At 41.2% G+C, this 14,289-nt stretch overlaps 1 protein-coding gene across 5 annotated transcripts in view; it reads left to right on the top strand.

The window, feature by feature from the left end:
- Positions 1-14,289, top strand: part of LOC105471617 (exostosin glycosyltransferase 2) — a 198,864-nt gene that overhangs the window by 17,942 nt on the left and 166,633 nt on the right. For all 5 annotated transcript variants that reach the window (XM_071074814.1, XM_071074813.1, XM_011724183.2 and 2 more), the window contains 3 exons: positions 1,417-1,533; positions 10,685-10,880; positions 12,743-12,882. In XM_071074814.1, the coding sequence (XP_070930915.1) occupies positions 1,417-1,533; positions 10,685-10,880; positions 12,743-12,882 (453 nt within the window). The remainder of the gene's footprint in view (positions 1-1,416; positions 1,534-10,684; positions 10,881-12,742; positions 12,883-14,289) is intronic.

Genomic DNA, 14,289 nt, shown 5'->3' with positions numbered 1-14,289 from the left:
GATGTGATATACACCTGCTTCCTTTCTCTCCACATGCACACCCACTTCTCCTCTGGGGCTGTGAGTGTAATAGCCTAATCACCCACGACCCTGGCTTACCTGGACTGCCGGGTGCTTGAGTATTGCGTCCATAGACATGGATTGTCTGCTTGTCTGCACATAGGCCATGGGGCCCACAGAGTCTGCTTGCCATCATGGTCATGGAACCTGCCCAAATTCATGTTGGACGGATTCAGTGCTGCATGCTAATCAGGAAAAATAAGACCGTATGTTGGTACCAAGGATAGTCATTACATTTTACAGAGTAGACCGGCAGCTGGAGAAGTTTTTAGCCTGCACGTTACCTCATTCACCAGTTCTTGGTTTCATAAAGCTTAAACAAACAGAGTGGGATTTCCAGGGGTGGTTTCAAAATCTTTGAACCTAAACTGGTCATGTTAGAAGGGAATGTAGGTTGTCATCAGGGCCGGGAGGGGATTGGTAGCAATCAATACTGCAAAAAATGTGGTTTCTCAGTTCAGACATCTTGGCTCAGACTTTGTGGTGTGTGCAATTGGCAGAGTTCTGCCTTAGAAAGTGATTTTGATGGGTTTGGGGTCCTGGGAGAGAATAACAGTAAAAGTTGGTGTGATAAACACCTGCTTCCTTTCTCTGATGAAGTGTCATTGTACTACTTGCTGGATCCAGTTAAAACAATGTGGTCACTGTTTTCTAATTAAGGAGAGTAAAGGCTAATACAAGCAAACTGCAAGAGAAGGACTGAGGGTTTAATTCTAGGTTCTGCTTCCTGTATAGGGAATTGGGTTAATAAGACTAAGTAGCTGGAATGGACAGTGAGAGCTGGTGGAGGCTACGTGATTGACACGTAGCTCTGGGATGATGGTGGAAAGAACTGCTTGGGGCAGGGACTGAAGAGAGGCTGGGGTGTAAGCGATATGAGATGTGATACTTTCTGGCCACCACTGCTTTGCAGGCCCATTGTCTTCTGAGATTCCAGTCAGTGGTTGGTAAATGACTGCCCCAACCAATCTTCCCATGCAGAACTGTTATTATTCCTGTTACTGTAAATGTGTTTAATTATAAAGTATGACTAGGGAGAGGTAAATGGGATCTGAGTAAGGTAGCAGAGAGGCTGTCCATAAGGTGTCCTCTGGGCTATGATGTGTTTTAAAAACTGGGAAGTAAGGAAAGGTTATTTAGGACCCTGGGGAAGGCTGGTGATTCAAGAATAGAATGCAGCTGATGGCCCCGAGATGCGTGTATAAGGCATTTAATACAGTGTCTTTATAGAAAAATGACTCCGTAAACATTAGCTGGTTTTGATAATAAAGACTCAGTAATTCCTGTTCCTCTCCACAGGGTGTATCAGAATAAAGTCCTTCTTTCTCATCATTTAACAAAATCCTTTGCTCTCAGGGCCCTGTTAGCTGGCGGCGGCTTTTCTACGTGGACTTACCGGCAAGGCTACGATGTCAGCATTCCTGTCTATAGTCCACTGTCAGCTGAGGTGGATCTTCCAGAGAAAGGACCAGGGTAAGGTACATTCATCCCAGCCAGGTTTGCCTTTACTGAATCTGTGAGATGTTGATGAGGTTTAGCGTGGTGGACATCAAAGCAACCAAAACATCAGTTCCAGGGCAGGGTCCCTGAGGCACCCATCTTTCCCACCTCCACGCCAGTCTCATTCATCCTGCAGTTTTCTCTATCTCCGTAAATTCACAGTGCTGTGTACCAAGTTTTCTAAAGCAGGAATCCATGTGGTATCCTTAACTCCTTTCTCTCCTTTGTTTCCTATATCAAAGTAGGAAGTCCTATTGATTCTACATCCTAAATACTTCCTAGGTCTATCTGCTCCCCGACTCCTCCTCCTCTACCCTAGACCAGGGAACTGTCATCTCTCCTCTGGGTTGCCGAAGCGGCTTCCTGTGTGGTTTCCCTGCCTCTGGTCTTGCTACCCTCAAGTCTGATCCTTGGCTTCACATTGCTCCTTAGGATAAGATTCACGTTGGTCCTTAGCCCACAGTCCTTAAAACGTCTTTCAAGGCTCTCTGTCATCTGACCGCTATCTGCATCTTTAGCTTTGTGATTAATTTATATACCATAAAATTTACTGTTTTAATGTGTACAATTTCATGGTTTTTAGTATATTTACAAAATTGTGCAACTATCATCAGGCCTACTACCTAATTCTAGAACATTTTCATCACTCCATAAACTTAATATCCAATAACAGTCAGTCCTTAACCTCTGTCCCCAGCAAGAATCCTTAATCTGCTTTTTGTCTCTATGGGTTTGCCTATTCGGGACATTTCCTATAAATATAATTATACAATAAATGGTCTTTTGTACCTGTCTTCTTTCACTTAGCGTAATGTTTCCAAGGCTTATTCATGTCATAGCACGGAATCAGTACTTCCTTTGTTTTTTGGCTGAATATTTCATCATATGAATATACCACATTTGGTTCATCTCTTCATCAGTTGATAGAAATTTGGATTATTTCCACCTGTTAGCTCTTAGGAATAATGCTGCTATGAACATTTGTATACAAGTTTTTGTGTAAAGCTGGTTTCAGTTCTCTTGACCTAGGAGCAGAACTGCTGGGTCCTACGGTAGCTCTGTGTTTAACTTTTTGAGGAGCTGCCAAACTCTTTTCCAAAGCGGCTGCACCATTTCACATTCCCACCAGCCAAGTATAAGAGTTTCGATTTTCCCCTATCCTCACTAACCCTGGTTATTGCCTGTGTTTTTTACTCTAGCCATCCTAGTGAATGTGAAGTCGTATCTTCATTGTGGTTTTGGTTTGCATTTCCCCACTGACTAATAATTTTGAGTATCTTTTCATGTGCTTATTGGCCGTTTATATAACTTCTTTGGAGAAATGTCTATTCAGATCATTTGCCCATTTTAAAATTGAATTGTCTTTTTATTGTAGAGCTGTAACAATTCTTTATCTATAACAGATGTTAGACCTTCATCAGATACATGATTTGCAAATGCTTTCTCCCATTCTATAGATTGCTTTTCACTTTCTTTTTTTTCTTTTTTTTTTTGAGACGGAGTATTGCTCTTGTTGCCCAGGCTGGAGTGCAATGGCGCGATCTCGGCTCACCAAAACCTCCACCTCCCAGGTTCAAGCGATTCTCCTGCCTCAGTCTCCCAAGTAGCTGGGATTAGAGGCATGTGCCACCATGCCTGGCTAATTTTGTATTTTTAGTGGAGACGGGGTTTCTCCATGTTGGTCAGGCTGGTCTGAAACTCCTGACCTCAGGTGATCCACCTGCCTTGGCCTCCCAAAGTACTGGGATTATAGGCGTGAGCCACTGCGCCTGGCCTCACTTTCTTGATAGTGTCCTTTGATGCACAAAAGTTCCTCATTTTGATGAAGTCATATCTATTTTTCCTTTGGTTACTTGCAGTTTTGGTGTCATTTTAAAGAAACCATTGCGTAATCCAAGGCCATGAAGATTTACCCTTACGTTTTCTTCTAAGAATTCTACAGTTTTAGCTCTTACATGTAGATTTTTGGTTCATTTTGGTTAATTTTTGTATGTGGTATAAGGTGGGGGTCCACCTTCATTCTTTTGCTTGTGTATGTCTAGTTGTCTAAACACCACTTGTTGAAAAAACAAGTCTTCTTCCATTGAGTGGTCTTGGTACCCTTGGTTACTTGCAGTTCATAGATATATGGGTTTATTTTTGGATTCTCAATTCGAATCTGTTGGTCTATATGTCTGTTATGCCAGTACCACATTGTCTTGGTTACCATAGCTTTGTATTAAGTTTTGAAATAAATGTAAGTTCTCCAACTTTGTTCTTCCTTTTTCTTTTTTTAAGAGACAAAGTCTCGCTCTGTCACTCTGGAGTGCTGGATTGAATTGGTGGAATCATAGCTCACTGCAGCCTTGAACCCCTGGGCTCAGGCGATCCTCCTGCCTCAGCCTCCCAAGTAGCTAGGACTATAGCCACATGCCACCGTGCCTGGCTAATTTTTTGTAGAGACAGGGTCTTGTGATATTGCCCAGGCAGTGTTCTTCTTTTTCAGAGTTTTTCTGACTATTCAAGGTCCCTTGCATTTTAATTAACTATTTTTGTTATAAGTAAATATAAATTAAAAAGTCTAAACTGTCTGCGCTTATACAACTACAAAACTGAAACAAATTTACAAATTAAATATAAGCACATCTATAAAACTAATAACATTCAGATTAACATAATTTAATATGATAGCTGATGCTGTTTCTTTGAAATGGGATTGCATCTTTTAGGTGAATATAGAGTTAATTATGGGTTTGCTGGGTTTGATGTGCCTATACTGTTGTATGTTGGGTGACAATGTACTTTTTCTTTTAACCATGTTTTCTATTTGAACCATTAGAAGCTTCCCTTTAGATAGCATATTGTGACATCATTTATCTTCATATGGTACAGATGCATGATTCATATTTTTTCCCAATATTTTATTATGAAAATGTCCAAACAGATAGCAAAGTTTAAAAAATTTTATAGTGAACATCATGTATACTCACAGCCTAGATTCTATCTGCGTTTTACTCTACTGCTTTATGATTTACGTTTTAAGCATTTCTCTCATCTCATTAGCCCACTAAATACAAACTTGGAAGTTGAATATTTTTTAGTAGTATTCATCATTAAATACGAGCAAAACTATTCCCAAACTAAGTTTTTGGATTATCATCAAAATGGAAATACACAAATAATTCTTACAGTGAATTCATGGACAGAAGAAACTGGTATAATTCAGTGCCCTATTTCAAGGTTAGATTTTCATAAACTCAGAAAGGATGATCTACATTAGCCCAGCTGGTACCCTCTGGGGTGGTACAAGTTTCTGTTATGTGCCTAGGATCTTAATTTGGCATATTTATGTAGCATGAGATAGAAATAACTGTAAGTAGAGAAAAGAGTTACTTCTCTGTTTGCTGCTTCTGTGAGCATTTACTTAAATCTGTTGTGTGATTTTAAAAGTTTTTATTCAGTTCTTTTTCTCTTTTTTTCCTCCTAAAGTTCTTCTGGAAATTATTTAATTCAATTCAGTTGAGTTCAGTTCACTTCAAGTCAAACCTTTATTGAAGGCCTGTTTGGGCCAAATATTGAGCTAGACTGCTGGCTGTCATCAGGAGAAAGGGAATGATTTTGTTCCCCAGGGGACGTTTGGCTATATATATATATATATATATATGTATATATATATATGTATATATATGTATATATATGTGTATATATATATGTGTATATATATGTGTATATATATATGTGTATATATATGTGTATATATATGTGTGTATATATATGTATATATATGTATATATATATGTATATATATATATAAAATGTATATATATGTATATACATTTTTGACTGCCATGACTGTAGGGATGTATGTCAGAGGGTCCTGAAGACCACTTCCAGTTACTATGATTTGCCAGGAGGGCTCCATGACTCAGCATATAATTGAACTAATGTCTGTGACTTATTACAGCAAAAGGATGCACAGCACAGTCAGAGAGTTAGAAGGCGCATGGGGTGAATCTGGGGGAAACCAGGCACAAGCTTCCAAGCACCCTCTTCCAGTGGAGTGCACAGGATGTGCTCAGTTCCCTCAGCAGCAAGCTGTGACAACACTTGTGAAATGCTGTCAACCAAGGGAGCTCGTCAGAGACTTAGCACCCAGGGCCTTTCTTAGGAGCTGATTGCATAGGCTGTCTCTGCCTGGCACGTGCCAAACTTCCAGACTCCTAGAAGGAAAGCATGTGTTCAGTATAAACCACATGTGTGTGCAGTTTGAACACAGGGAGCCACCCTTATCATTCCCAGGGATGATGGGAACCCTCTCCAAATCCAAGTTTCCAGATGACAGCCAAAAACCAAACTTATAAGCAAGCCTTTCTAAGGAGAACACTCAGGCCTGCTATGTTAATCCTTCTCTGCACAGGACAGGGTAGCCCCCAACAACAAGAAGTACTGAGTGCAAATGTCAGCAGCACTGGGGTTGAGAAACCCTGGGTGAGGCAGAGAGTGACATGTGAGGACTGGTCTGCTACGACTGCTCAGCTGCCTGTGGGCCTCTGTCTTAAGTGCACTTTTCTTGAGACCACGTGAACCAAACTCTCTCTTTATTGTTTAATCCCTCTCATATAATCTAGCTCTCTTATATTGGTTTAGGACTCTTGATCCCTTTCAGATTTAATCCAGGGAAGAAAACTGCAAATAAAAGCTTTAGTGAAAATAAAACAAAGGAGAAAAACCACTCCAAACAGTAAAACTCATTTTCAGATAATTAGTTTCAGAGATTTAGATACATCGATATATAATTAGTTTCAGAGATTATATATTGGTGGTATTTTCCTAGTAATTTAGTGTCTCTAATTTTTGTGTATAACTCAGCCGGAATTATTATCTTTAACTGGATCCTTTGAAAAGGTGTTAGTTAGTTTCTAAAGTTCTGTGGTTCAATAACCCGATAGGAGCATCTGTTTTATCTTCAGGGTAGCACCGAAAGGTCAGTCTGCACTGAGCATGAACCTACCTCTGCTGGCCAATTTCTGCAAGTTGGCTTGGGCCCGTGCTGTCCATTTTGGTGCCAGCTTGCAGTCTGGCCATGCTCTTGTGGTGTTAACTTTTATATAAGAACATCTCCCACCACCACCCCTCCCTGCCCCCGAAAACCCAGACAAAAAAAAAAAAAAAAGTGAAGACAGGTTCAGACTCATCGTCCTGCCAGGGACTTGGGAGAAGGCAGGGTGGGCCACCTCATGGCAGTGTTTTGGGTTTGTTGGTCCTTGTGAGAGTTGCTGTTTAAGGGAATTCCCACATCTCTGTGGGCTATACAGAATAGCGAGAGCTTTGCTTTTATTTTTGTTTTAAATCTCTGTCAGTATTTGTTCAATGGAAAGCGGATGATTGTTGCTATTGATAGCTGCTTCTCACAGCTGTTTTGGCCTCAGCTGGAATTCTTGTCATTTTCCTTCTAAAAGGAACTAAATTGGGAGTTTACAACTGTTACTATTGAGGGAGACTTCAAGTTCTCAGCATGGTTTTGCTTAAACTTAGATATCAGTGCTGCTAGGAGACATGAAAGCCATAGATAGTCATTTTAGCCTTTAAAAGAAAAACAAATCCACCTTAAAATGTAGTTGGCTTAAAACTAAAATGGGCATACTCCTTCAACCATCTGCCCTGTCAGGGACAGCCAGCATGCAAGCAGGGGACACATTTTTAGACTCGTTCACATCTACACATTTATGTTGAAAATGGAGTAGCAGTGGAGTGGGGATCCAGTGATCCTGGTAACTGAATGTCTAAAATAGAACTTTATTTCTTATCAGTGAAAGCTAACCCAGAGTCTTTCTTCAGAGTTTCTTTGAGCACCACACATCGACATCTGTATTTATTTCTATATCTGTACAGATAGATGTCTATCTATTGTATTGAAAACCATGCATTCATCTCAGTATCTCTAGTTCCATCCGACACTGCAGGGGCATTCTGGTTTTCTCTCTTTCCATATTTGTAACTCCCTTCTCTGACTCCTAGAAATCTGGCTCCCATTATCCTCAATATCTTTACTTATTTGATCAACCCTCTTGTATTAATCAAACTTCTGTTGTCCCCCTGCCCCCACACTGCACAGAGGCCTTCCCTACCCCTCCTCATCCCTGCTCAGACTCTGACCCCCCACGTTGTGCTATTCTGCACCCTCCTGGCACAGATGCCTTCCTCACACTTCTTGGGTTCTAGCGCTGGAGTGATGCTATCATTACCACCATTCTCCCCACAATTTGGGCACCCTTCTCAGCCTGCCCAGGCTCTAACACTCTGTTATGAGCTGCCCAGATGCCCTCCTAACCTCACTTGGTCTCCAGCATCCCCATAACCCTTACCCCAGCACAGAAGCCTTCTTTTCCCTTCTGGGGCTCTGACATCCTGCGCCAGGCTACCTTACTACTCTTCTCTTAAGCAGAAGCTCCCACCCCACTAGGACTTGAACATTCCACATGCGCCTTCTTCCCCACCCGACCATGCAGAAATGCCCTCTGGGACTCCAACACTCTATGCACTTCTGCCTGGACAGCCTCTTCACCCCTCTTGGATGCCCACCTGTTTATTCTTTTTCTGGAGAGGGTAGAACACTAGTTTTGTGCTATCAGCTCTACTTAAAGAGAAAGGCTCCAGAAACATCCATGAGATCCTTCAAAGAACCAGGATCTTATGGTTTGGAAAGACCTTTAAAGACCATTTAGTTGAAGCATGAGTTTTCAGTAACTTTTTCCTGAAAAAGTTTCTGGTTTATATTGAAAAATCACCAACTCACAAGACAGTCCATTTCATTTTTGAATAGCTTTAATTATTGAGGAAGTTTCCCTGCTTGTCTTGTGGGTTTGACTATAAATTTTCCTCTAGTTTAAACAGGTAAGTTTGATTATAGAAATAATTTGAGCAAAAATGGTGTTTACTTTGAGATGAACCGCGTGTGCTCCCTATATGTGATCTCGCCATCACTAAGTCATCCTCTGAAAATTAATACTTTTACAAAAGAAAAATTACTGAGGCTCAGGGCTGGGAGTAGAACTCAAAAGCCTGTTTCAATGTCTACAAAGAATACTTTTGGCTATAAATATTCAACATATTGCTCAATAAATTGTAATTTAGGAAGAAATGGGCCAGGAAAAAGGAACCAGTCTGTACAGCTGATCCAAACCATCTCCCTGCTGGGTTGCTGCTGTATATCTTTCTTATCTCACTTACCCTCACCCTGGCCTCTGACTCTTGCCTACCTCGTGGAACGGCTCCATTAAGTAGAACTTTCTGCAGTAAGTACATGGTCTACATTTGTGCTGTCAGGCAGCCCCCAGCCACGTATGGCTATTGAGCACTGGCAATGGGCCTAATGTGACTGACAAACTGAACTTTTAATTTTATTTACTTTTAATTAGTTTAATTTAAATGGCCTCAGGTGGCTAGTCGCTATTAGACAGTGAAGTTCTAGGGAGTCTGCTGGTTCCTTTTTTTCTTAATTGTGATGTGGGAAGTGCCTTTTGCTCTTAGTTCGGCCAAAAAAAGAATTGATTCTGAGGATGTAAAAGCAGCCTGGCTGTGGTATAGGTTGCTCTTTTCTCTGGGTTTATTTGACTAGTCTGGATGGTTAGGCGGGTGTTCACCTTCACTCATTGCTTTATGTGATTTGGACCTGAAGCTTAATCCTCTGTAAAAGAAGATGACCTTCTCAGTTAGAGTATAATTATTGAGTGAGATACTCCCCAGCTAGAACTTCCAAACAAGTCTGAGTAACTAAGCGAAAGTAACAATTACCGTTCTCTCTTCAAAGCCAAAAACAATTAAAAAAAAAAAAAAAAAAGGATGGGTTCACAAACTCTAGGTTGCGTGGTGGCGTTGCCTGTGAGAGATATGTAGTCCTAGTATCTTCCCTGGGCTGTACCAGTTTGAGCTAGATTTCACTGGGTGTTGCTTCTAGGCCTGATGAGTGTTTCATTTCTTCCTGGAACATGCTTTCTGTAATTCTTCTCTTTGACACTGATTCCTTGTGGTCCCTCGGCCTAAACAGATTGAGTATCCCTTATCCAAAATGCTCGGGACCGGAAGTGTTTTGGATTCCTGATTTTTTCAGATTTTGGAGCATTCACATTATACTCTTGGTTGAGCATTCCAAATCCAGAAATCTAAACTGTTTCAATGAGTGTTTCTTTTGAGCGTCATGTTGGCATCCAGAAAGTTTTGGATTTTGGAGCATTTTGGATTTCAGATTTACAGACTTGATATGCTCAACCCGTATAGCTTTTATGTTCTGTACTCTTGTCTGTCTTGTGGGGGTCTTGTCTTCCAGGAGGGAATTACTTCCCATCTGGTCTCCCCAAAATCGTCCCCTTGACTTCAGGCTTACTAACTTTGTGTTCCCATTTCTGTCGCTTGTGAAGATCTGCATGGCACCAGACCCTTGGAGATCTTTCTTTCTCTGTTTTCTTTTACACATCCTTGCCGTCCAGATGTTAAGACTGGAGATTCCAGGCTTTAATGAAGATCGTTTTTTCTACTTCTTGTTTTCAACTACCAATTCGGTCTCCCTCCCTCCCATTTATGTGGCCTTGATGATGGGGACTTTCCCTGGAGCCTCTCCATTGCACAGGGATGCTGTTCAACAGCCAGGAGGAGCCCTTTCCAGAGTCCTTCAGTTGCATGCCAGTGCTTCCCATCGAGCTTCCCTCTTCCCCCATTTGAAGAATGCAGCCAGCTTCCAGGGCCTTTTAGATGGGGGACTCAGATGTAACTAAGACAACACTCTGATGTGCCTTCCAAATAATCAGTTAGTTTCTCTCTTTCTACATACACACACACATATTTATAGCATGCGCTGTCAGCTTAGCATATTATAAGCATTTCCTCACAATATCAAGAACTGTTCCCAAATAAGATTTGTTATGATTGCATAATATTTCAGTGTGTGAATGAATCATATCTTACCTTCTCACCATATATAATATGTTAAATATTTACTAATACTACAGAAGATAATTTAAAAAAAAATCAGTGGATGTCAAGACTGGTAAGGAAACACTTAGTGCCATAAGTTTAATATCAAAGTTTGTCTTACCTTGACTAACATACCAGCTGCAATTTGCCAATCACCTGTTTTTTTCCCTTGTAGTCCGCGGCGATACTTCCTCATATCGTCTCAGGTGGGTCTCCATCCCGAGTACAGAGAAGACCTAGAAGCCCTCCAGGTCAAACACGGAGAGTCAGTGTTAGTGCTTGATAAATGCACCAACCTCTCAGAGGGTGGCCTTTCTATCCGTAAGCGCTGCCACAAGCACCAGGTCTTCGATTACCCACAGGTGCTACAGGTGAGTGTCATTCATTACCTCTCCCAAGGCTCGGTAGATGTTGCTTCCATGGGTTAAAATTGAGCCCAACAATCCTGAGTTGTTTTCCACATGCAACTAGAATTACCCAAGGGGAAGAAAACGTAGCATTGTTCTTTACTGGACACGTAGACCTTGAGGTACTTGGATGTCTGGTGTCTTGTGTTCGTGCAAAGCTGCTTGGCCTATGAGAGTTCATACTCCTTTCAGATATTCATTATACTTCAAAAACACAAATCTCATAGATTCACAGAGAAGCCACATGGACAAATCAGGCAAATGTATCTTGCTTTTACCCCTGTATTCATAAGGCAGTCCAGAGAAATTTTCTTCTTTGAGGTGGCAACTTGCATCCCTTGACCATACTGGCCTACAGAGCCACAGTGAACTTCCCCTGGAGTGAAGGGGTTTGGGGGTTGTTTTTATCGTTTTGGTATTTGGTGTTCTTGCCACCTTTAGCATGTCCTGTCAGTAGCATGTCCTTTATTTACATAATGGGAATGGCTGTACTTCTATAACCACAGGGAAAGCAGTCCCTTTGGGGATGTTTTATATGTAGGATATTTGACATTCCAATGGTATGGGGGCTAGGAAATGAGAAATTGAGCTTTGTTTACTTAAATATTTAAAATGGGCACAGGTTAGTTAAAGAAGAAACATAAAGGAGCTGGTGTGATTTTTTTTTTTTTTTTTTTTAAATCTCCAGAGAGTTGCCTATACCGGGATTGTAAAAATACACTCAAAAAGTGCTGCACTCCCTCTGGAATGTCTGGCTGGTAACAGTGGTGATGAGGGCAGGAGTATTTATAGTAACCTTTGTCTAGACAGGAAAAATGGTTATCAGCACATGTGTCCACATCTGGATGCTGACTCTCGAGGTCAGGGGAGCTTTCCACCTGCACCTCCGGGCACCACGATGACTTCTCTTCCTCTCCTCTTGCTGCTTTTCTCATTTATCCCCAGAGGTGTTTGGAATATTGAATTCCTTTATTTCTTTTACTGAACTTTCCTTTTCTCTAGCTTTACAGATTAGTGTTTTTTAAATTGTTGTTGTTTTTGTTTTGTTTTGTTTTTAAATCTTTTCCCCTCCTTAAGAGGCAAAAACTGGGAGAAACAGGAAGTTAGATAGTTAGGGTCTCTGTATTTTGGTTTACCTATTGCAACTGTTTTTTCTGTGGTACGTCTCTCCTTTTCCCAAGTATTCCCCACATTGAGGGGGTTTGAGGGAGTGAATGAGGAAGACATTTTTCATTAGATTTCTTTTTTTTATAGAACATATCAGTCTTAACATCTTTTCAGAGGCATTGAATTCATGAAATGAATATCTTCTATATAAAAAGCACACTGTTAGATGCTATGGGGGGTAGAAAGATGAAAAGAGATTTGATACCTTCCCTATAGGGGGTCTTCTAGAGAGCCTGAAATTCCCAGACAAAATAATTCCATTATAAGGTAGGCTGAGGTAAGTACTGTAAGAGATGTCAGACAGTGTGCTGTGGTGTGTTTACATAGTACACTAGGGCCTAAAGAGACCCATTTGTGGAAAGTCACATTGTTAACTGTCTAGAGGAAGACTTTGACATTGACTTTGAACATTTTCAGAAGGCCAACAGTGGTGGCATTGAAGCAATACTGAAGAGCAGAAATATTAATACAAAACATTGCAGCTATTTAAACTTTTCAAGTTTTACAGGTGTGAGCTGTTGTCTTTTGGCATTTTTGTGTCAAGATGCCTCAGTATTGCTTGGCGTCAACCCTTGTAGAAACTTTGTGGTCTATAGGGATCAAAGTTAGTGGATCAGCAAAACTAGTTTGTAATCTCCTACCTCTTTGTGTTCCTGCAGGAGGCTACTTTCTGTGTGGTCCTTCGTGGAGCTCGGCTGGGCCAGGCAATACTGAGCGATGTGTTACAAGCTGGTTGTGTCCCAGTTGTCATTGCAGACTCCTATATTTTGCCTTTCTCTGAAGTTCTTGACTGGAAGAGGTGGGTAGTACCTTCTGGTAAACTCTACACTAGTGGTTCTGCGTGTATTATAAATAAAATCCCCTCAGGTCATTGTAATGTATACCCTGGTTCAAGAACTACTACAGATAGTTTTTCTCTATTTTCCATCAAGAGAGTTCATACATTGGCCTAGAGCAGTTCACAAACTGAGGCCAGTTTGCAGGCTGGCTGTTTTTGTAAGTCAAGTTTTATTGAAACACAGCCATGTCCCTTCCTTTATATGTAGTCTGGCTGTTGTGTCACATTGGCGGAGTTGAGTAATTGCAACAGAAATTGGATGACATGCAGGGCTTAAAATATCAGTATCTGGCCTTTTATCACAGAGGTCCCCAAATCCTGGACTGTGGCCTGTTTGGAGCCGGGCTGCACAGCAGGAGGTGACCAGCGGGCCACTGAGCATTACCACCTGAGCTTTGCCTCCTGTTAGATCAGTGGTGGCATTAAATTACCACCGGAGCGTGGACCGTGCTGTGAACTGTGCATACAAGGGATCTAGGTTGTGCTCTCCTTATGAGAATTCAACTAATGCGTGATGATCGGCGTGGAACAGTTTCATCCCCAAACGATTCCCTGCCAAACCCAGTCCGTGGAAAAATTGTCTTCCACAAAACTGGTCCCTGGTGCCGAAAAGGTTGGGGACTGTTGCTTTTCGGAAAATGGTTACCAACTGCAAGCCTAGACCAGTGTTCAACTCTGACTGCAGAGTAGACTCACCTAGAGAACTTAAAAAAAAAAAAAAAAAAAAAAAAAAGCCTTGCCTAATTCTTGGGTGCTCTGAATGTTAAAGCTCCCAGGTAATTCTGATTTGTAGTCAGAGTTGAGAACCACTGGTCTATAGTCTCTATCGATTTTGCATAATGTTGTAGCTGGTGGTGGAGGGCTTCTATGTAGATGAAAGCTTAGGGACATTCCCAGTGTACAGATGGACCCAGTTCCATTCTACTGGGTATTCGCCATTTATATTGCAATGAACAGAATAGCCCTCTATTGTCATCCTTCATTTTCCCAAGATTTTGCAGGTTGAAGGTTGTTGAAAATTAATTCCATTCATATCTATCTCTCAGTCTTTTTCTTGCCTCAAATGTTTACTGGTTTTTTCCTCTCCCAACTTTTTCGATATTTCTGTCCAAATCTGATCACCACAGTATTTGAACAACTTGAATAGCTCTAGTTCATTCATTCATTCATTTATTCATTCATCTCACATTGATTGGAAAGCCTCTTGTGAGTAACATAGAGTCTCTGTTTCCAAGGAGACTAGAATCTAGTGAGAGAAGATAAACCAGTGATAATGTTTTATGGTAAATGTCAGAGCAGGTGTATGCACAGGGGACCGTGGAAACCCAAAGAGGAGAGAGCCTAACTGCCTAACTCAGCTTGAAAGAA

Source organism: Macaca nemestrina, chromosome 12, assembly GCF_043159975.1.
Source record: "Macaca nemestrina isolate mMacNem1 chromosome 12, mMacNem.hap1, whole genome shotgun sequence".
NCBI lineage: Eukaryota > Metazoa > Chordata > Mammalia > Primates > Cercopithecidae > Macaca > Macaca nemestrina.
Note: the sequence above shows the minus strand (reverse complement) of the source record. Positions and strands in the feature narration are given on the sequence as shown.